Below are 23,663 nucleotides of genomic sequence, written 5' to 3' on the forward strand. Positions count from 1 at the left end.
TTGAATGTAGCAGGGAATGTTGAGAAAGCAGTTATTAAGGCATAAGTAATTCTAGTCCTGCCTCAACTGTTCAATTCTATTACTACTTTAGAGGAAGGATGATGAAGATGTTGGAGAGGGCCCAGAAAAGATTTAGGTGAATGGTTCTGGGATGAGGGTTTACAGTTACAAGGATATATTAGAGAGACTGCAACTGTTTTCTTTAGAGATTTGCTAGGATATGTAAAATAATGAGAGGTCTGGACAATTGGTCATAGATGTAAAATAAAGGAGAGAATATACAGCAAGTGGTTGGCATCTGGAGTGCACTACCTGCAGATGTGATAGAGTCAGGTTCCATTGTGATCTTCAGAAGGGAACTGAATAAATCTATAGTGAATGAAAGTTTACAAATCTCTGAAGAAATGACCAGGGAGGGTAGAACTAGTGACTTACTCTGGTAGGTTGCTGGCATGGGGTGAATGACAACTTCCTATGCTGTAACTATCTATGATATGTTTTAGGAACATCTTCCTCCCCTCCGCCGTTAGATTTCTGAATGGTCTACAAACACAATCTCGTTATTCCTTTTTGTTTGCACTATTTATTTATTTCGTAATTTTTAGTAATTTTTATGCTATGCACTGTACTGCTGCCACAAAACTACAAATTTCACTTATAAATCAGTGATGATAAACCTGATTCTGATTCAATAATTAAAGGTGAATATCAATCTGGATTACAAGTATAACGACTGAAATTTAATAGTAGCAGCCTGTGCAACCATTAAGTTATTAATACATATTTAAATGCTCTGCAGAAATCTTATGCAAGACTCTTTAATTATTTGGCTCTACTTGTCCATTAGATTCCACTTTGAGCTATTTTTTTCATTGATTCATTTTTGTTAATCACTGAAACCAGTCCCCTGAAGGAATATTTTGCTGAGAACTCGTGAAATGAAGGAAGTCGGCCACATTAGCTTTCATCACTATCCTGTCCCTTAGTGACTTGCTACATTAATGATTGAAGGAGGGAAAGAAATGTAAGGTTTCCAAGTTTGCCAATGGTATGAAAATAGGTGGAAGGGCATGTTGTGATGAGGACATTGTGATTCTGCAATGGGATATAGATAGATTGTGTGATTGGGTAAAAACCTGGCAAATGGAGTTTAATGTGGAGAAGTGTGATGTCATGCACTTCAGTAAGAGGATTCAAAAGGTAGATTATTAACTGAATGGAGAGAACTGAAATTAAGTGAAATTCAGAGGAATCTAGGTGTTCTTGTGTGTGAACCACAAAAAGCCGGCAAATCCAACAAGTAGTTAAGAAGGCCTTTATTTTGTTTATGTTGGCCTTTATTGCAAAAGGGTTGGAATTTAATAATAGGGGTGTTTTGTTACAGTTGTACCGAGTGTTGGTGAGGCCACATCTGGAATACTGTGCACAGTTTTGGTCCCCTTACCTAAAACAAAAGATCCAGTAGCATTGGAGGCAGTGCAAAGGCGATTCACCAGGCTAAATCCTAGGATGAGAGGGTTGTCCTTTCAAGAGAGGCTGTATTCCTTGGAGTTTAGAAGAATGGGGGACAACCTTATTCAAACACATAACATCCTAACGAGGCTTGACAGGGTAAATGTTGAAAAGTTTTCACGTGGGAGAGTCACAAACAAGAGGGCAGAGCTACAATCATTTAAAACTGAGGAGTGTAGAATTTTTTTCTCTCAGGGATAGTGAATCTCGGGAATTCTCTGTTCTGAAAGGAGGTGGGGGTTGGATTATTAGATACATTTAAGGAGTAGATGGATAAATATTTGAAAAATTGAAGAATTGAGGATTATGGGGAACTGGCATAGAAGAAGAGTCAAGACCAACGTAGATCAGCCATGATCATATTGAATGGCGGGGCAGGCTTGAGGGGTCTGATGGTCTACTTCTGGTCCTATTTTCTTATGGTTTTGTCCTTCCATCCTCCCCAACCCCATCCCCCACTCTACCGCCATCATTATCACCCACCCATCAACCTTCAACCACCAGCCCTCACTCTTCCTGCAGCCTCTCCCCCTCTATGTTCATCCCCTGTTCTCTCCTCCATATACCTTCCTCCTCATACCGCCTTCCTCCTCTTCCACCCCCTCTTCCTCATTCACTGCCTTCCACCATCCTGCTGCTCCAGCTCCCAGGACCCTGCCTTCTTCCCTTATTGGCTTCTGCCTTCCCTGTGTCCTCCACCATTGACCCCTTCTCCTGCCTCATCATCCAAGTCTCCAGCACCACTGACATAATTATGCAGTAGACTGACAGATTACACTAGTTAGAGTTTTACATGATTTAAATGACTGTAATAATGATACCAGAATGGGGTAGTTGGATTTTCTGAGTTCTCTCATCATTGCATTAATCTGCAGTAAATTAAGTGTCCAAAGTAGATGGAACAAAGCTACTTTGACAAATACCTCGTGTAATTTTACAAAAGACACATGAAGGATAGATTCATTTTACGTAAATGGTGGGACTTTTATCCAGCAAGATATATCCCCTTTATTGTACAACCATCTGAGTGGTTAAGAGCAATGTGATTGATGGACGACTTTGTTGAAAGGTGGCCATTATCCTTTTAGACCCAGCAGTGAAATTTAGAACAGGTATGACTCTGCTGCATTTGTTGAATCTGCTGCCTGGAAGGTGGAAGCAGATTTATTAGGAACTCTCGAAAAGAAATTAGTCAAATGCTTAAAGGAGACAATGTCACAGCAATAGGGAAAGAGCAGGGAATGTGGGACTATTAAAGGTAGCGTTTTCAAAGAGCTGACACAGGTACGATAGATATATTATACCTTAATGCCTGTATTCAATATGTCGAATGAATAATTAACATTTTTAGTAAGAAAAGTCAATTACTCATTGTCGAGAATATTTCATTAATTCACTAACAGGGCTGAACCTGTGTGATTTTTTTTAAAATGCACATACACCTCTACAACTATCTCGTTCAGTTATGCCTGTCTACCTTTGAGACCCTTTCATCGTTTCTTCCTCCTGTGGCCATCACCTCCCTGGAGCTGAAACATATCATTGACCTATTCAGCAAATATTCAACATCTCGCCAAGATAAATGCTGAAAGCTAAGGCTTAGCACATTCGGAAATAGCAGCTGGCATGAGGCAACAGCCATTGGCCACATAAGGCAGTAACAAATATTTGTACTGTAGATCTGGAAGCTTGAGTATAAATCTGAAGCAATCTTACTGTTTTGGGGCATTTCTTATCGATGATAATTCAGTCAAATTCTGAGGTCAGTAATAGTGGGGGTTCTCAGATTAACTTGATGATACAAAGGTGTGGACCACTGGAGATATAATCTTAATTAGGCTGCTTTAAATTTTTTTTAAATACAGGCCCAAATGGTTACTTGGAATATTCAAAAACTAGAAAATCAGACCTGATGCTTCAAATGGCAGTCTGCTCAATTGATTTCCTAACTTGAACTCTATTTAGTGGGTTTCACATCTTTTCCTCATTTACAAAATAACTATGAACAAATACAATTCAACATTTCAGTCCAGTAGAAAGAAAAATATTTTCAGGGCTTTTCACTGAACTGTTGTTTGTGTAAAGTGACCAGAGAGAGTTGAGTGGTAAAAGTCCATCGGAAGTTGTAAAAATGTTTGAGATTCCAGATTGAAATAGCTTGAGCCCTGATTTGGACTCTTTGTTGTCGTTCAAGAAAGTGATATATTGTGAAATGTTTGTTAATTTTACCAGCCAACACTAAAACAATCATGCAAGTGTCAGTAATGAATTCAGTAAGATCTTCAGCCAGAGAGTGGTCAACATGAATAAGTATTGAAGCATTCAAGGGAAAATTCATGTGGGCCACTAATACTGGCATTGACTTGTTGGGCCAAATGGGCTGTTTCCATTTTGTGCAATCTTGCACCTGGTGAGTTTTCTTACATTTTAAAAAGGTTATTGAGCAATTAAAACAGTCACCTGTCACATTGTGGTTTATTTACAGTCAGCTAAAAACAGGCAGCTTTTTGATTCATTTTTTTGGACGAGTGTCGATGGCAAAGTGTTTGTTGTCAAATGCAGCACACAGTGAAACTCACCTTACAATGACTTTGCCTAATAACTATTAATTGTGATTAGTTCAAATTAACTCAATGATTCACTGTATAGTTCAAACAATTACTTAACTCTTTAGTTTCATGACTTCCAATAGTCACAACTTGTATTTAGATACTACCCATTCTTGATGAACCTGGCCAGAGTTCAATTTTGCCGATTCTTCTCTGTGTCCCTGACGAAGGGTCATCTTCTTCAGTGGTTGGTCTCCAGAGTCACTGCTGTTGGTTATCTCATAAGGCAACTTTTATTCATTTCCTTGCATACCTTACAGGCATTGCTTAGTTCTTTATTGCCATTTATACAATTAGAAGGCCAGTCCTTATCCATTACAAGTATGTGTTCTTTAATCCCTTCAAATTCCTGCTGGTGCCATTCCACAATTACCTCAACCATCATTTCCTTAATTATCAGAGTGTCTGTTTGTGGTTTTGCAATTGATCAGACTGTCCCTTTCACAGGATATCTATTTCCAAAACATTCTCATTTGCTTGTCTGTTCATCAGATACCACACAGTGGTATAGCACAGGCTGGGATGTAAAGCTATCTCAGCTTTGTTCCCACGTTGATACTGACCAGGTGTCAATCACATGACCTTCCTTCACTTGTTCTTGGTTCCCATCATCTGTTTCCTGCCAGCAGAATGTCCTCCCAGAGGCTGATGGGATACTTGACATCCCTTTCTGGCTGCTCCAGCTGCATTTGACAAGCCACACTGATCTTTAGGCTAACAAAACAGAGCCCAATTTTATCTGCTGCCATTTCAGTAAAAGCCTTTCTACTGTTTCTATTTCAATAAAAAGCTTTTCTAAAGATCAATATATTGTAAAAAAAAATCTACAAGTGATGTGTCCAAGTTTCTTTTATGTACAAAAATGAAAAAGAAACATTATTAGTCCAGACATTATTCAGAGTACACAAATTCTCTTCATGATCTTGTGTAGATAAATCAGTATATTGAGCTCCTTAGGAGAAAGAGAGTACATAACTCAGACAGGAAGCATTTAAGTCAGTTCATTACAGGTCAATACATCTGCAGGAAAGGAAATTTTTAGTTTTCTGTTATAAAGGTTCAATTCCGGGATAATAACTGATGTAAATGCAGAGGAAAGCTCACTTTATAAAGCAAGCAGCTTGAATTTACAGACTAGGGCAGCTTGATGCTATTTTTCTTGTCCTGCAAGAAGCAATGTTAAAAGGATGTTTTCTATTGTCTGCAGCAATTTTGCAATATATTGTACAGTAGGTGCTGGTAAGTGAGGCTGACATCATTCTTTGCCATCTGTATTATACAGTTTTATTTGTAATTAATGAAACTCTTAAGTTATTTAGAAATTGATTCCGTAGATGAGCTCACGATGCACATCACCACTGTTCGTAGACCAGCTGGCTTTATCCCTTTGCTAGTCATCATCGTCTTTTTCTCAGACACCCCCTCGGGATCATAGATGACCTTCTTCTGTGTGTCCTGAGCAGAGTGACGATAAAGACTCTTCCACCCCTCATGTATTCAGTAACATCCCAAGTGCTCCTCCTTCACTTTGAATTGTGCTCCAGAAATTCCCAGATGTTGGTGGGGATGTTGCGTTTGTTCAAAGAGACTTTGAGTACATCCTTGGATCTTTTCCTCTGTTTACTGGACAATAATCTCTTGTGTGGCACTTTATTGCAGGCTTTCTACAAGTCTTGTTTCCCCCTTAAGTATAAAAAAAAATCTATTTGACAAACTAGTTTTCCCTTTATAAATTCGTGTTGGATTTTGCCCAGTCCTATTATTGTTTTCTGATTCTAAAATGTTCTATAGTACTGATGTCAGCCCGGCTGGTCTGTAGATCCCTGTTTTCACTCTCCTTCCTTTCTTAAATATATTTCTTATATTTGCTACCTTCCCATCTGTGGGAACCATTCAAGAATCTTGGAACTTTGGACGATGACAACCAGTGCATTCACTACCACTGCCACCTCCTTCAAAGTCCAAAGATGCAGAGAGTTGTGGACACAGCTCAGCACATCACGAAAACCAGTCTCCCCTCCATGGACTCCTAAGATACAGGTGATCAGGTTCTGGGGATTTCAGACCCATTAATTTCACTGCATGCGTTTCCTACTCGTGTTGATTTCTTCGTGCTCCTCATTTACTCTAGTTATGTAGTTCTCCACTTCTGGGAGGTTTTCTGAGCCATCTTCTAGAAGCAATGGCAGGGAAATCCTTATTCCCCATTATAATTTCACCTGTCTTGATTAGAAAAGGGGCCCTTTTTCTTTTTTAAATTTTTACTGTCTTTCTTCGTTTCCTGCTAACGCACTGTCATATTCTACTTTTTCTTTATCAATGCCTTGGTGCTTCTTTGTAGAATTCTGAAATGTTCATAAATCCAGACTTGCTGCTGCTTCTGGCAATGTTATAAGCTTTTCCTTTATCTAATACTGTCTTTAATTTCTCTTGATGATCACAGCTGAAACATTTTTCCTGTTTTGGTTTTACTTTAAATCTCATCAAAACTTACAAACTTACCAGGTTCTTATAGGGCTTAACAGACTAGATGCAGGGGGGGTTGTTACTGCTGACTGAGGAGTCCATGACCAGGGGACTCTGTCTCAGAATAAGGGACAGGCTGTTTAGAACCAAGACGAGGAAAAGTTTCTTCTCCCAGGGGGGCTGAACCTTTGCAGTTCTGTACCGTAGAGAGCTGTTGAAGCACTGTCGTTCTGTTCATTGAAAACAGAAATCAATAGATTTTTGAACATCGAGTAAAACTTGAAGGTCCAGACGGCCTGCTCCTGCTCCCATTTCTTTCTTTAGAGGCAAATTGTGTATTACTTGTCTAAATGTTAACCATTGCTTGTTTACTGTCATACCTTTTAAGCTTTGGGCACAAGGCATAAACTGCCTCAGTGCTGTACTGAGCTGTCAATCTCTCCTGCACAAGCAGTGAAGAGGTAGGTGAAGTGAATGGAAAAGTAAACTGCAGTGAAAGGGGAGGAGACAAGCAGCTGAGTTTGGATTCACAACATGTTGCTGGAACAGAACAGAGCAAACCTTATTTTGTTTCTGGTCATGCACTATCTAGGAATGCTTGATGCAAACATTTCATGCCAAAAGAAGTGACTATAAAGCATTTTAGAATTCCCGAGGTTTTGAAAAGCTCTATATAAACACAGATTGTCGCTTAAGGGATGAAGTAAAAACTATAGACTCAGATCACCAGGCAAGAAACAAGTTATACCTTTTGCCATAAATTTTCCTTAGGATGAATTGTACTGTAATTTAAAAGTTTTTGTCTGTAGTGGGTTGTTTCCTATCCTTTGCTGTAAGGAAAATTTGTGTATGGATTCCAGGTGGGGATATCTTGCCTTCATAAATCTAGTTTAAAGTGTTTGTGCTCTGCAGCTTATCACTTTGCAGGAAGGATTATGGAACGTGTACAGCATATGTTTATTCAAATAATACTGGGAATAATAGGTTATAGCTATGAATGAAAACCTGTTATGTTGGAGGGAAATGGACCTTACCACTTGCAATGTAATGGGTATCTGTAAGGTTGTTAAAGAGGACATAACAATAGATATCTGAGAAACATTACCTGGCAGAGGAACATTGTCAGACAGCTGATGAGATCTATCTTCAAACTCTGATCCCACAGGTGAACAGATAATGTATTATTTCAGTTTATTCCATTGTTAATAATAAACCATAAACTATTGCACACAGTTACAGTGTGAGAAATCCATGCTGAAACTTCTCAGATCACATAATACAGACTTGTCTGAGCTCAGACAGGAAAAATTTGATTTTTACAGTGTAGTCTATGTTTCAGAGTTCAGCTTCCCCCAATCGTGGCAACTGTTACGGCTTGGAAGAAGTTCACATTTTGAGGATTATTAGCAGAATGTTGAAAGAATCACTGTGAATATTTTTCAAGTCATGGGAGTTCGGAATGCTTTTAACCATAGATGCCTATTTGTGACAAAGAAGACGGATAATTTGAAAGGGAATTGGACAGAATTTAAAAATGAATATAAATAACATATGACGAAGCAATGTGAGATTAGGATTGGAGTCTATAATTTCAGTTCATGAACTGGCACTTTGTCGAATGGCCTCCAACTCTCCTGCCTTTTATCATGATTCTGTGAATTTGAAGCCTTGTGAGTGGATTGACAGGATATCTTGCTCTTTTCAACATGATCACACCTAACAGCTTGTTCATTCCTCACTTTATGATCATTATATTTACATTTTTGTGAAGACAACATTAATTTAGCAAAAATCAAATGTTTAATTGGATGATTTTAAATCCCTATGATTAGGTAGTCCAAGCAAATATTCAATTGTCCACCATCTGCAGACTCGGTTGGAGCTGTACCTGAACATTAGGGACTTCATAAACATGCCTTCATGTATGGATTTTTGCATACTCTAGAATTAATTTTTGCAGTTACTCGTACCTTGAACTCATTAAGCTATTGACAGCTGAGATTGTGTCCAAGTGTGGGTTTGTTTGGCAAGTGCAGTACTGTCATTTCCCTTGTATTGCTGGTGCCAGCACTTTGATTAGGCAGTGTAAGAGGACACATTCAGCTGACAGTAATAAAAATCTCATCCTCTCAAACAAAAAAGTCAGGAAATTAAATCTCAGGAGTCAAAGATGCCTTTGTTAGCTGTGAGAGTCTTAACCTTGCAAGTTGCTCAGAAATGTGTAAAGTTAAAAGTGGGAGAGTCAGGGTATTGTTCATTAACCCATGCTGGAAAACCTCCACCCTGTTAATTTTTGATTGGTGCTGTAGAAATACATTTTCTCATGGCTTTTCTGCAACAGAAACCAACTTCCTGCATGGTTATCATCTGCTCCATTGAATGGTTATAAATCTTCCTTTTTTATGTTGAAAGGCTTTACTTTATTTTTATGCAGTACCAGAGTGGCCTTGGCCAAAAGAGCCAAAAGCATTTACGCTGCAACAGACTTATCACAGCCTTTAAGACCAGGCACATTAGCCATTGTGAAAATTCATGCTTTTGTTCCACATATCTTTTCAGTGCTCCACAGTTTGTTGGACTCAACCAAATTACATTCTGTCCTAATTAAGATAAACTGCTGAAGATTCTAAATGGAACCCGTAGCCTTCTTAGGAAATTTGGTTTGTTCAATTTGTATCTCACCAGGCATTAAAAATGTATTTTTTGACAAGTCTCGTCCTGCTCCAAAAACTGTTAACATAGAATTGGTCAACGATCACGTTGTAAATCTTGTTAGGTTTCAGCTGCGTAACTTTCCTGTTCTCCCCTGACCTCGCAGTATTCTAGAAGTTGCCTCACAATTGGAGTAACGTTTCACTCTCGGAGTCATTATATATGCTGCAGAATTTAATGGGTAGGAGGGCTTTCTTGACAAAGCCAGATCTTATTGCCCATGAGAAAGGGTTAGTGAGCATTTGTCTTGAACCATTGCACTCCTTGTGGTGAAGATCCTCAGATTGTTGTTTCATTATGGAATTCCATGATATTTCCCAGTGGAAACAAAGAATACATGTTGGACTTGCGGATGGTGTGTGATTTGAAAGCAATGTTATTCCTGAGCTGACTTTGTCCTTTTAGATGACAATAGTATTGCAAGTTCAGAGAATCTATGGGTTGCTGCACTTTGATCCAGTTTTCATGAACTGGAGTCGCTGAGGGTTTTGGTCATGACCCAATGACATCCACTGGAAAGATGACCAGTGCTGTTTGCTGTTGGATGGGTTTGAGGAAAGGCAGGATTGCACATGGCCTGTGCACATTCACCTTGCCTGCCCTTATTCACTCTTGCCTGGACCCCATTGACACTGAAACTTGAGCTGGGGTATCAGAGAGGGCCAGAACCCCCAGAAAACAAATCTACCAAAAGTCAGCAACATCATGAGACCAAGGAGAAAAAACACAAGGGAGAAGTATGGAGACATAATTAATACCTAATGAAAAAGATTTACCCTGCCTGTCTGGATTATCCTAACAACCCCATCCATCCCACTTACATTAAATATAATTTAAATGGACTGCTTAGTTTGCTACGTGGATCTCTATTTTGAAATTCACAACTGAATTGGAGCTAATTGTATATCTCAATTGCACACCTCAGTGTTCTCAATCTGCTTTCCAAAATCATTCATTCATTAAAAATATCTTGTGCTTCTGTTTATTGTTACCCTTAATTTATATTTTAATTATAACCACTTATTTAACAATGTCTACCAGTTCATCGTTGATAAGAACCATGTTTTTTTGCCATTTGCATCTATCTACTCTTGTATCCAAATGGATTTCAGGCAGCTGCCATTGAATGCATAACCACAGACACTCTTCATGAGGATGTATCTTACTACAATAACTCACTACTGAAGTGCTAACAGTATCACTGCAGGTCAGGATCCTCACCAATGTTGGTAGAAAATTGCAGCGCTGAAGATAATGACATTTTTAACTGAAAGTTAAAAACGTCATGACTGTTTGACTTCAGTGTTGCCAGAAAAATGTTTTGTAATATTTTTAAATGTCCCATCTAGGAGAGGCTCAACAAGGATGGCCAGAGAGTCATACAGCACACAAATAGGCCTTTTGGCCCACCGTACCCATGCTGACCATGAAATACCCATCTATACTAATCTCATTTACCAGCACTTCCAATGAGTACTTGATTTTAATTGTTAGTTCTGAGAGACAGCTCAGGAGTATTGAAGTGAAGAGCCTCTTGTGCTGCATTATACTGTTCCTGATTTGTTCAAAGGAATTGACCGTGACTGGCAAGGCTACCATTTACTACCTGACCTAATTGCTCTTGAACTGAAGGGAAAGCAGTTAACACTCAAGTCTATTACTGTGGGTCTGCAAAAACAAGATTGTGTGTAATGATGGCAAATTTGTTAATGATTTTCAATGAACCGTCTGGGTTTTTGTGACAATCCAGTGGTTCTATAGTCACCACGCTGATGCTAGTTTTTTAGTCCAAATTTGTTTAATTAACTGAAATTAAGCTCCCCAGCTGCTGTGAAGGGATTCAAATTTGTGGCTTGAGATCATTATCTGAATCACTAACTACCATTCTATTGTTCCCAAATCTGAAATAAGAGGCAACATGTTATAAAAGCACTTCAGATAAGTGCTGGAGTGACCAGTTAATTGTTTGGGTTCCAATAAAGAATCCAACTTTAAAGTAGTTTATCCTTCTTTATTTTCAAACCCAGATTAAATCAATTTATGCCTTTGCTATCTTTGTTATTTATAAATAATCTGGCCATACCATTGTGAGTTCTGCAGCAAGTACAGTATCCTGCAGAGAATACAGGCCCATTACATTGTTCCTTTATTTCCTTATTATAACATTCTCAATATGATGCCATTTTGACACATAGGACTTTTTATTTTTGCATCAACAATGGAGAGTTCATTTTGTCCTGTCAAGAAATTAAGAGTTTTCATAACTCCAAGATTAAGATAGTTCCTTGTTATGGTTGTGCAATGTGGCAGCCTGATTATAACTGTTTACAAATAGGATATTATCTGCACTCCCTTCCACGTTCTGCATCCCTGTGGTGATCAGTGTTGAGCTGTGTACAGTGACCTGTAGCAGGGCACATCTGTGCCTTGCCAAATGTAAGGGTAAAACAGCTGCCCAGATTATCATAGTCATAGAGCACTACAGCACAAAAATAGGGCCTTCGGCCCATCTAGTCCATGCCAACCTGATCTTCTGCCTAGTCCCATCTACCTGCACCTGGACCATATCCGTCCAAACCCCTCCCATCCATGTACCTATCCAAACCTCCCTTAAATGTTCCAATTGAACCCGCATTTCTCACTTCCGCTGGCAGCCTATTCCACACTCGCAGCACCCTCTGAGTGAAGAAGTTCCCCCTCAAATTACCCTCATATATTTCACCTTTCACCCTAAACCTATGTCCTCCAGTTCTAGTTTCACTCAGCATGCATTCACCCTATCTATACCCCTCATAATTTTGTATATCTTAATAAGATTTCCCATCATCCTCTTGTGCTCCAGGGAATAAAGTCCTAACCTATTCAACCTTTCCCTATAACTCAGGTCCTCAAGTCCCGGCAATATCCTTGTAAATTTTCTCTGCAGTCTTTCAAGTTTATTGAATTCTTTCCTGTAGGTATTATGATACTAAGTGCCAAAGTGCCATTTATTATTAGAGAAATGGAGGGCTATGTGGGAGGGAAGGATTAGATAGATATTAGAGCAGGATAAAATGTCGGCACAACGTCGTGGGCCGAAGGGCCTGTACTGTGCCTGTAATGTTCTATGTTATAGGTAGGTGACCAGAACTGCACACAATACTCTAAATTCAGCCTCACCAATGTCTTGTACAACTTTAACATAACATCCTAACTCCTGTACTCAATGTCCTAATTTATGAAGGCCAAAGTGCCAAAAGATCTCTTTATGATCCTATCTACCTGTGATGCCACTTTCAAGGAACTATGGATCTGTATTCCCAGGTCCCTTTGTTCTACTGCACACCTCAGAGTCCTACCATTCACTGTACAAGTCTTACCCTGGTTTGTCCTCCCAAACTGCAACACCTCACACTTGTCTGCATTAAATTCCATCCACCATTTTTCAGCCCATTTTCCTAGCCGGTCAAGATCACGCCGTAAGCTTTGAAAACCTTCCTTGCTGTCCACTACACCCCCAATCTGGGTGTCATCTGCAAATTTGCTGATCCAGTTTACCACATTATCATCTAAATCATTAATACAGATGATAAACAACAATGGACCCAACACCGATCCCTGCAGCAAACCACTAGTCACAGGTATAACTATCTGCAAACATTTTCATGGGGTTCAGAATACAAAATATTTTGCTCATACTATAACCAATAACTTATTAAAATGAAATTTAGGTGCCTTGGGATTGCACCTGAATATGGAAAAGAAACATGTTTTAAAACTGCTTTCAACCAAACAGAAAATAATTTTAGTTGAACCGGAAGTGACACAAGAAAAAACTTATGTACATACTGACTCCTTAGGGAGGGAGGTTAGTGAAGCCAGATGCATTTGTGGTGTTCAAAAGCAAACTGGATAAGCACTTAAAAAGGAAAAAAAATTGCAGGGCAATAGGAAGAGGGTAGAGGAGTTGACTAGCTGGTTTGTTCTTGCATAGAGTTGGCATAAAGTCAATTGACCGAATGCCCACTACCTGCGCTGTGACCTTACTGTGATTCTATACTTCGACCCTCACCAATTCTGAGGAATTAAATTTTAGTTTAATCTGCCCATTATTAACCACGAATCATGCCTTAAACCTACTCTTTGGAATCTCACAGTTGAATACAGCAGATTCCATCGCCACTCAACACCCTGCTCCAACTCATTAAAAGCTAAACCCCTCAAACTGGAAAGTGTCAACAAGATTCTGTAAAATGATCTATTAGTCTCGTGTTGGAATTTTCAGTTTCCTATATCTGTAACTTGTGGAGTGAGTTCTAGATTTCTTTGTGTGGAAAAGAAACACATGTTTTAAAACTGCTCTCAACCAAGTAGAAAATAATTTTAGTTGAACCGGAAGTGATATAGGGAAAAACTTATGTACACACTGACTCCTTAAGGGGGAAGGTTAGTGGAGCTTTGTTTGTCTTTGCTCTTAGATGATCTGGTATAAATTTAAAATTATATCCTTGGTGAGCAATGGGGACATTTCCATCTCAAAGTTGCATTTGATACAGTATTTGACAAGAAGATCCCCTATGCTTTAAACTGAGTCATTAACATCTAAATATATTAATGATTACATATTATGCAAGCTGCCATAAACTTGTAGTGTGTTATTATTGGTATTGGTGTTGGTTTATTATTGTCACTTGTATCTGAGGTACAGTGAAAAACTTGCCTTGCATACCGATCGTACAGGTCAATTCATTACACAGTGCAGTTACATTGAGGTAGTACAGGTAAAAACAATAATAGTACAGATTAAAGTAAGAGTAAATTGGGACTATTACATAAAAGATGTGCATTTCTACAATGCCTTCCACAACTTAGGGATTTCCCCAAAGCATATTATAGGTAATGAAGTACTTTTGAAGTGTGGTCATTGTTGCAATACATGAAATGCAGATAACATATTATATATGGGGCTCCCACAAACAGTGGTAAAATAATTTGTCATACTGGTGTAGGTTAAAAGATGAACATGAACCAACTTTGCCAGGTATGACGACTCTGGCTGCTGAATAAACAACCTTGATATGAACCTCACTTTTCCAGAAAAATGGAAAATGTACCCACCTTTGAATACCTCTTCAATCAATAGGTTGCCATGGCTAGGATGAACTGATGACTTCCTTCCATGTCCATTAGGTTGGACTGATCTTGCTTTCTGCTCCAGCTTGTCTATGCTATACATTGTACGCTGCTACCAGTGACTGTTATTCAGATGGGAAAACAAAAGTCATTCAACTGAGAATGCTCTGACCACTCACAGTTTATAACAGAAATGTTTACTCTAAATGACTATAATTTGCAGTTGTGTGTCTGAAACTTTTATTTTATCATTGTCACACAATAAAACCATTAGAAGCTATCAAGCCTGTCAGGCCCCAACTTTGAAAAACAGAGTTAGCTGCCCCAATGTAAATGTCTTCACCTCAGCAGACAGTTGCATTGGATTTTTCACCTATTTAGGCCCCTCATACATCCTCCCATTTGCTCTCAATTGGGAGTTGGCTTCCTTTCATCATACCATGACAAGTTTTGAATAACTGAACTACTTGTGTCAGAGCAATCATTTTGTGCATGTGCATGCAAAGGTAAGATGGAATATTTAGAATGTTTCTGTTTTGTTTCTGCTGCACTTTGGTTGATTTGCATCAAATACCAAAGTATGAATAGTGTGTAGATTAATCAAGATTCTTCCAGGTCAAGTTTAATTAGTTAACAAGGTTGCTGCTTTAACACTGGTAGATTAATGATATATCATCCAACATATTAAATCAATGTTAAATTCACAACATTCTTTTATTATCACCTGAATTATATAGAGGGTAAACCGGGATCCTTCAGATGAAGAATGCTTCTTCGATCTACTAAGTCGCTTCCAAAGTAATCGTATGGATGACCAGCGCTGTACGTTTGAAGAGCAACAAAATGGCATGACAGGGAGTGCATCAAGCCCCGTGTCTCCTCTGCAGGACAGAATATGTGAGTACAAGATGGGGCACTGAACAAATCACATTGTATATGTACATCTCCATCTGTTGAACTTGAGTGTTGGGTTAGGTTTCCTCCCCCTGCCCCTCTAGTCTTCAGCATTTTACTATCTTGAGCAATTGTTGTCTGGGACCCACTGCTGCAACTTTGTAAATGGCCACTGCAGAGTTCTAATTCAATGGGGTCACTTTCAGAGGAAAAGTCGCCGAATAATTGAATGAGATCTGCCAGGAATTTTTTTTAATATAAACTGACCAAGACTGTTGAAGCCCTAGAGTGCCTGGAAAAACATGGAGAGTAATAATGTCAACATTTAATTCTGGGCAAACAAGGACAGCATAGCAAATATCCATTTAGCATCTCCTATAAGAAATGAATGCAGATGTAATGGGACTGCAGGAGGATCTCGTGTATCTAGCTCCAGTACTTGCAACGCTCCCTGCCCAATACCATTGAAGAGTGCTGTACAGCATCTCTTCTAACCGTGGCAAGCTCTTGGCTGCACTTCCAGCACTACTACACTGCAACTTCACCATCAAGTGAATATGAAATTTGTCAGTAGTGGTCCAATGTATAGATGATATACCAACAGCAATCATCACGGACTGCTGGGTAAATATTTGAAATACTGTGCACAATGCAGATCTCCATTTTATAGAGAGAAGTTGGAGACACCGAAAAGTATGCAGAAAATATTCACAAGGATGATACCAAACCTGGTGGATTATAACTGTCAGTAAAGACTGGGGGTTTAGAGAAGTGAAGACTGAGAGCTTACCTTAAAGGCAACTTTAAAATTCTGAAGAGATTTGATTGGGCCAAAAAAGAGATGATGTTCCCACTTGTGGAGAGTCCAGAACTGGGATATGTTACTCGCTATTAAAGAACTGAATAGAAACTTCCAAGTTGTGTAGTTAGAATGGGGAAACTGGATAAGGATATGAGGGGCAAAAGTTAAATACTGTGGATGTTAAAAATTTGAAGTAAAGTAGAAAATCGCAAGTCAGCAATTCAGGCAGCATCTCGAGAGAGAGAAGCAGATATAACATTTCAGGACAATGAACTTCAATTGTTTTAAAGTTAATGACAGAGAAAGAAATAGAAACAGATGTTGGTGGGAGGAGAAGCATGTGCAGCATATACAACAGCTCAGATCAGTTGGGCTGAAAGGCCTGTTTCTGGGCTGTGAATTAATTTTGTATAGTTTTTACAGCTCAGTCTTAAATGACTGATCAAATAATTTGTATAACAACAGTGTGTGCCATTTCCCTTTTTAATAGTTCCTTCAGTCTGAAACAGATTAATTAGGACTTCCAAGTATATTTAGTCTGGTCAGCTCTGAAACAAAATATTAAATATTATCACCAGCAGATGGAAGTTAAATTTTAGACATGCCCAAAAAGTTAAAGCATGCATAAACTTGTTGGTTAATTTCGTTGATGTATGCAGGTACTGTTTAACATGGGGCTAATTTTGAGCCATTCGGCCATTGAGAGAGTATTACCTAAGAGTATAGTTTGATAGAGGACTTCCACTCGGAGGCTTAATTCTTGGAGGTGCTGCACACATCTCTCAGTGGCCTGCACAGCAGATTCTGGCCAGAGCATCAGTGCCCATTCTCTCTGCACCACTCATGAAAGGAACAAAACTGCCAAAATTTGCAGATGTTAAGGAGGAATTAATTAGTGTTGCTGATGGCTAAAGTTCAGACAGTTGGGAAGGTTAATGGGAGAGATGGCAGACAGCATTGTAGTTGTTACTGGATTGATCCAGAGACACAAGTTCAAATCCTGTCAGGGCAGCTGGAGAATTCTAAATTCAAGTAATTAAGTAAATATGGATTATTTTTTTTAAAAAAAGCTGGACTCAGTAAGCACAAGTCTACTAAAAACTCAGCTGGTTCAAAGATGTCTTTTGGGGAAGAAATTCTTTTGTCCTTACCTGATCTGATCTATATGTCATCCTAGACCCACCAACGTGGTTGACTCTTAACTGCCTCCTTGGTTCAGGGGTAATTGGGGAAGGTCAATAAACACAGGCATTGCCAACAAAGTCCACAAACCATGAATGAATAAACTTTAGAAAAAATAACTAAATCTTGGCCAACCAAAGGGATGGTTACTTTGTTGGTCACCACAGTTGATGGATAGATCTTTGGATATTCAGGGAATCAAGGGCTATGGATTTAATGCAGAAAAGTAGCACTGAGGGAGCAGATCAGCCATGATCTCATTGTATGTTGGGGTAGGCACGAGGACCTGAATGGAGGTCAACCTTTTCTATTTCTTATGTAAGATTACCACAGAAAAAGACGATAAAAAGCTTGTATTTTATATTTCACAGCACAAGGCATGCCAAACCACTCTACAGCCAATTATGCACTTCAGAAGTGCAGTTATTGCTGCAGCGTCAGAAATGTTGCAGCTAATATGGGCATTGCGAGCTGCCACAAGTGGTCACATAAATGACCAGGTAAAATGTTGACTGGGGTATAATTATTAGCCAGGCCACCAGGGTAAATTCCCTTCTTGCTCCTTGAATACCGTCACCTGCAGGAGTCAAATGGAGCCTTAATATCACAGATTCTCTGAATCTCATCCAAAAGTCAGCATTAAAAGATGTCCTGTCTGACATGAACTCCTTAGCATATAATACAAAGCTGTTCGGGCAATCACTTAAGAGTTAATAACTAAAATACCCTGCTCTTGTTTTCACTCTGATAATGGCTTTTCATTTCCTTTACCTGTTTTTCATCCCTAACCCCTTCCTTTACAGCTCAGGCATCAGTCATTGCATCCCCACAGACCGAGGAATTTTTTGACTTGATAGCAAGCTCTCAGAGTCGAAGGTTAGACGATCAACGAGCCAATGTGGGCAGCCTGCCCGGACTGAGGATCACGCATAACAACAGCCAGGTGGTGATGGGGCATCTGCGGCCTGATGGAGATCCTCAGGAGCCCGGAGATGAGTTTTTCAACATGTTAATGAAATGCCAGGTGGGAACCATGAGGGGTTTGGCTCGCTCCAGGAGTGAGGAAAATCCCAGTTTTTATAAGTAATGTTTCAGCTGTATGATTACGTTTAAGTTAAATCCCATGATATTAAAAGGAGCACAGACAGCATGGATAGAAGATTGGCTGATGGATAGAAAATAGTGGTGAGCAGTTGTTTGGGAAGCACGGTCCTCTGAAGTCAGTATTAGGTCCTCTGCTCTTTCGATATCTATCAATAATCAGATTTGGGTATACAGAAGATGATTTCAAACTCTGTTGATAATGTGAACATCAGAAAAGTTTAAACAATGTGTAGGATACAATTAGACTCTCATTTGACACCAGCAGATTGGTAAAATGGGCAGGTATACGGCTGATTAAATTCTACGAGGAAGTGTGAAATATTTTGGCAGGCAGAATGAGAAAAGGCAATATGAACTAAATGGTACAATTTTAAACAACAGATCTGACGGTGTCGTTACACAATCCATGGTAGAGCAAGTTGAAAGAGAGTATGTGATCCTTTGCTTCATCGAGAACATAGGATAAAAGTCAAGGTAGTCATGCTGAACTCACACAGAGCACTGGTTAGGCCTCAGATGGAGTACAGTAAAATTACGATAATCTGCAATCTGACAACTCAAAAATCCCTATGATTCAACATCATCTTACTAGTTGGCGTTCGCTGCACTCCCTTTTCACCCACCAGGGCTCCAGTTCCCGTGCTCCCTTTAAACTTTACCTGGTTCATTGGAAGATTTATTATGATACTGTGTAACATATTAAAAAAAAGTGAATTAAAAGTGTTTTGGCGTAGTAATAGAAAGAACACCTGAAAGTCCAGAAAATCTGCCAGCCTGACACCACCAGTCCCAGATTAACATAGTTTTAATGTATTGTGATCACTTCGATGCAGCACACGTTATGGGTTTGATGTCGAGGCCTTTGAGAAGTGGTAGCAGAGTGGTAGAAGGCTGAGGAATTTAAGTTACAGGGAAAATATTAAAGAAACCAGGGCTGAGATTCTTGGAATTGAGATTAAAAAATGGTGTTGAAACTATTCAAAAACATGAATTGTTTCGGTGGATGAAGTAAGCAATTTACTGTTTTAACAAAAAAGAGACAAGGGCACAGATTGAGTGACTTGAGGAAATATTTGATTTTGAAGCGAGTTGTTGTGATCTTCTGCTTGAGTGAATGCACATTCAAAAGGAATTCAAAGGAAATAACTTAAGGGGCAAAGAATACTTGAAACTATGGAGAAAGACCAGGGACCTAGAAATAACTAGGTAGGTCAGTCAAAGGTATGATGGGATGAAGTACAATCCACTAGCTGCAAATCCAAATTTCAACATGACAATTGAATTCAGTTTAAAACTAAACTCTGTAAATAAAATACAGGTGTCAGTAGTGTTCAGGAAGCTGCTGGAGTGTCATTAAAAACCTAAAGGGTTCACTAATGTGAGGAAATCTGTCATTCTGGACAGGTCATTTCTGATGCCAGTCTCATACTAATGTTCAGACCCTTAACTGCTCCCTGTAGTGGCCAAACAAGCCACTCTCCTTCAGAAAATGATGGGATGGCCAATAAGGTCCACATCCCACAAATTTCAAAGATGTACATTATTAGACTTTCAGCATGATCAGCCTACAATTGATGCACTCTGAAGTTATAGGTGATGCTGACATTAAGGACCTCTTTAATTCCCCCTCTGACTTTCATTCAACCTCTACAGAATGATCAGGAGCAGAAACTGCAACTAAATTCTTTCCCCTCCCTCAGTGACGGTGCCGTCGTCACCTCATCTGACTGGCACAGGAGGAATGTAGGTGTAAATATAGAAACAAGTCCCTTCATTCTAACTCTTCCTTCCTCCGAGTCTGCACATAAATCCAAGGATGATTCCTCAATAGCATCCCCATTCATTGCAGCTTGTGAAGTTTGTTGTTTTGAGCAAATGTCAAACCTCCAACTGTGTTGGGTTAACTGTTAATGTTACAGTTAATGAAGGTTACTGTATTGTAACATGTAACAGTGGCAAAGATTCAAAGTTCAAGTCCTGATCCTGCCATATACCTTGAACTTAGCCTTGGTCTAGGATGTTCAGGTTGGCGTCATAAGCACTTCCCCAAACGGTACACGAAAAAGATGGAGAGGATGGTGTCAGTCAAATCTTAAAACTGACAGCAACTATTGTCAAGCTTGTAAATGACATTAAGATATAAATCTACCTTGAGCTAACGAAATGATGGAGTGTGTGAGCCTGAATGATCTATGTTGTTCTTGTGCCCCTGATATAACCCTTTCTTTCCACCCCCCCCACCAAAAAAAATCCTGATTCCTTCATCAAATCCTCTCCCTGAATGGCCCCAGTCAGTATACCATCCCTGTCAGGTTGAAACTGTTATAAAGTTGCCCCTTCATTTTAAAGTGCATTGGTGTCTGATGATTCAAATGGTGTATTCTTTGCTGCAGTCCTCCAGGATTGATGACCAGAGATGTGCTCCACCCAGCCCGACACCAAGAGGACCAACTGTCCCGGACGAGGATTTTTTCAGCCTGATCCAAAGGGTGCAGGCCAAGCGGATGGACGAGCAACGAGTTGACCTTCCGTCAAACCGTGAAGGGCTGGAACAGAGCAGGCCGAGCTCCTGCTGAGCAGTGTGCCGCTGACAGACTGGTAAACAAGCTGGACTTGCTGTGCGGATCAATGTCCCTGCCAACACTACAAGGGAGCCCAGGCCAAAAGCTGTCCACACTACCCCTGTGAGATCAGCACATGCTTCTGGACAACTGCTTAAAGTCCATCATAATTAATGAACCAAAATATGAACATTTATGTTTTATTTCAAATGGTACAAGAGTTATCTGTGGGAGGTGGAAAGATACAAGCAGAGCATTAGGTTATTTTGTACGTGACGGCATTGAATGAATGTAACACTGCTGGTACTGTAGAATATGTGGGTCTGTTATCACATGCAGATAGCCACAGACTTGTGCACAAAATGTGTGCAGGCAAAATTACATACACACACACATCATACACTTCACACACATCATACACTTCACACACACAGACACATCTCATGCATTCTCACAAACATTATGGATATTATACACCATATACATGCAAACCATATCCATATTTGATCCACATGGACCCTAGAGCCACTTAAAGACTAATTGATTTCTTTGGTTTGATCTTTCACAAAAGAACATTGGATGAACAGATTGCTTTCTCTTATCGAATGAGTTGATATTACTTTCTCTGTTCTGAAGTTTGTGACAGAGATTTAATATTTAAATTTATAAAATTAAATATGCAACATTTTGGCAATATGTGGCAAAGAAGTGCAGCCCTCTTCAACTTGTGGATTGCGTGTACTATCTTACACCCAAGGTGGTTACTTTTAGCAGAAAGCCAAAATGTAGTAGTGTGTTACAGGTTGATCTATTGAACTCTATATCACATGAATCAGTCCTGAGAGATTAACGCCACAGATTTTCTACTGGAATAATTTAGATGTCTGGCTAGCTCTATCAAGAACCCTGGGGTGCCCTATTTACTAGTAGTACAGGAAAAGCCTGGGATTGCATCAGGGCTGTCTGTCAAATAGCACTAGGAATTTAACTGAAAGTTTCTATGTGGAATTAAAAGGGAGTAAATAATAGCTTAATACTAATGAAAAATAACATCAGTCATCTTGAAATTACAATTGTAATGAGTTTGTCTGGAATTCTTGCCTCTGTTATCATAAGACTTCTTTAAAACAAAATTATATAGGCTAATGCAACAGTTAAAATTGTGGACTAAAAATATTGGTGCTCCAAACTGATATTGTATTTCACAGCCAATGTGTACATCATGAAATATAACTGTAGTAGCTATTTTTCCATAAGGTATTTCTGTAGAAAGGTTTTTCGTTTCAGAAAGTGAATGTAATTAGGAACCACAACAGAAGCAATCTCATGGCATTCTGAAGTTGTTGTGTGGTCTGAAGCATGGTGACTGCATTTCCTGACACCAGACCAAGTTGGTGAGAGACAAATTGCATTTGCTAGTATTTTAAGTATCAATTTTCCAACTTTCTCCCAAACTGCTGTTTCTCCTATTTGTAAATGTCTTCTTCATTATCTATTACCTAGTTTTCTACCTCTCTTACAAGCAGTTCAAAAACAGATACTCGGTGTATGGTTCTTTGATGCCACACTGAAACCATAACGTTGCTGTGTTTATAAATTATAATAATTGCTTTGTACACTTTTTAAAAATCATGTTTTATGATTAAGTGCCAGAGTGGAGCTCGATTTGCCCCAACAGGTAAAATAAAATATTTCCACACCACTAAAAGAGCTAGCTAACATTTATCCTTTAACCCAACATTCAGTACAAGCAGCTAATTACATTACTGTTTGTTTGTGGGTGTTTGCTGGGCACACTGCAGCAGTTGACTGGTTTCAGAGGTAATTCATTGGCTGTGAAATGCTTTGTGGCATCTTAAGGTTGTGGAAAGTGGAAAAGAAATGCAAGTGCTTTAATTAAGTCTGTTATTTCTGCAAATTTTGTACGTGTAGTTTGGAGGAGGACTCACCGCTGTACTGAATGTAGTCTGGAGGTAACCTGCAGCAGCCTTTGTCACTAAGAAGGAAAGCAAGTGATGGAATGCCTCCTTGGGGGTACCAATTTTCCTTCCACCTTTTTGTAGCATCCTTGCATTTCTAATCCATTTAACCACAAAACAAGAACAAGCCAAGGCCTAATAGATGCTGGTCCTGGACAGCATGCCAGCAGAGAAGTACAAAAGTGCAGATTAATCCCTTGTACTGCCCTAGAAAAAGTTACATTCTGGGTTTAATTTATGAATAAAAAAAGCTTTTTGTCACCTTTGGGGAGATGTTAATGCTATTTCATGTTGTAACTGCTGCTGTACATTTAACATGTGAGCCTCAAATCCCTTTCCGGTACACATCTACCCCCCCCCCCCCCCCCCCCCCAAAACACTGCCAGAAAGTAATGCATTCCTCTTTTAGATTTCATGCTCAACTTCTGTAAATACAATGGACTCATTTTACCTAAAAGATGCAGTTTCAGTCAATTTACAGTGTATTAAATTTTACACAAGCTTGTAATAAAAATACAAACTGTGCACCTATTGTTTTGTTTGATCCAGATCACCAAGCCAGTGTTCAGCAAATGCTTCCAGTGATGTGATTTTTGTCTCCTCCCCTTCCTTTGCTACACCCTAGGGCAGACTGAGCCACAAAGGCCATACCTACTATATACAAAGCCTGGACTGATAGACCTACACTTCACTGAGAAGAATGGGAGACACAAAACCTGAGAGCAGAGGA

The 23,663-nt window shown here is 39.3% G+C and overlaps 1 protein-coding gene across 3 annotated transcripts in view; it reads left to right on the forward strand.

Moving 5' to 3' along the window:
• The window catches only part of LOC127582154 (G-protein-signaling modulator 1-like), a 182,524-nt gene extending 159,066 nt beyond the window's left edge, over positions 1–23,458 (forward strand). For all 3 annotated transcript variants that reach the window (XM_052037204.1, XM_052037205.1, XM_052037206.1), the window contains 3 exons: positions 15,149–15,308; positions 18,093–18,313; positions 20,787–23,458. In XM_052037204.1, coding sequence (XP_051893164.1) covers positions 15,149–15,308; positions 18,093–18,313; positions 20,787–20,969 — 564 coding nt within the window. In that variant the 3' untranslated portion in view covers positions 20,970–23,458. The remainder of the gene's footprint in view (positions 1–15,148; positions 15,309–18,092; positions 18,314–20,786) is intronic.
• The last annotated feature ends 205 nt before the right edge of the window (positions 23,459–23,663 follow it).

Source organism: Pristis pectinata, chromosome 23 (assembly GCF_009764475.1).
Source record: "Pristis pectinata isolate sPriPec2 chromosome 23, sPriPec2.1.pri, whole genome shotgun sequence".
Classification (NCBI taxonomy): domain Eukaryota; kingdom Metazoa; phylum Chordata; class Chondrichthyes; order Rhinopristiformes; family Pristidae; genus Pristis; species Pristis pectinata.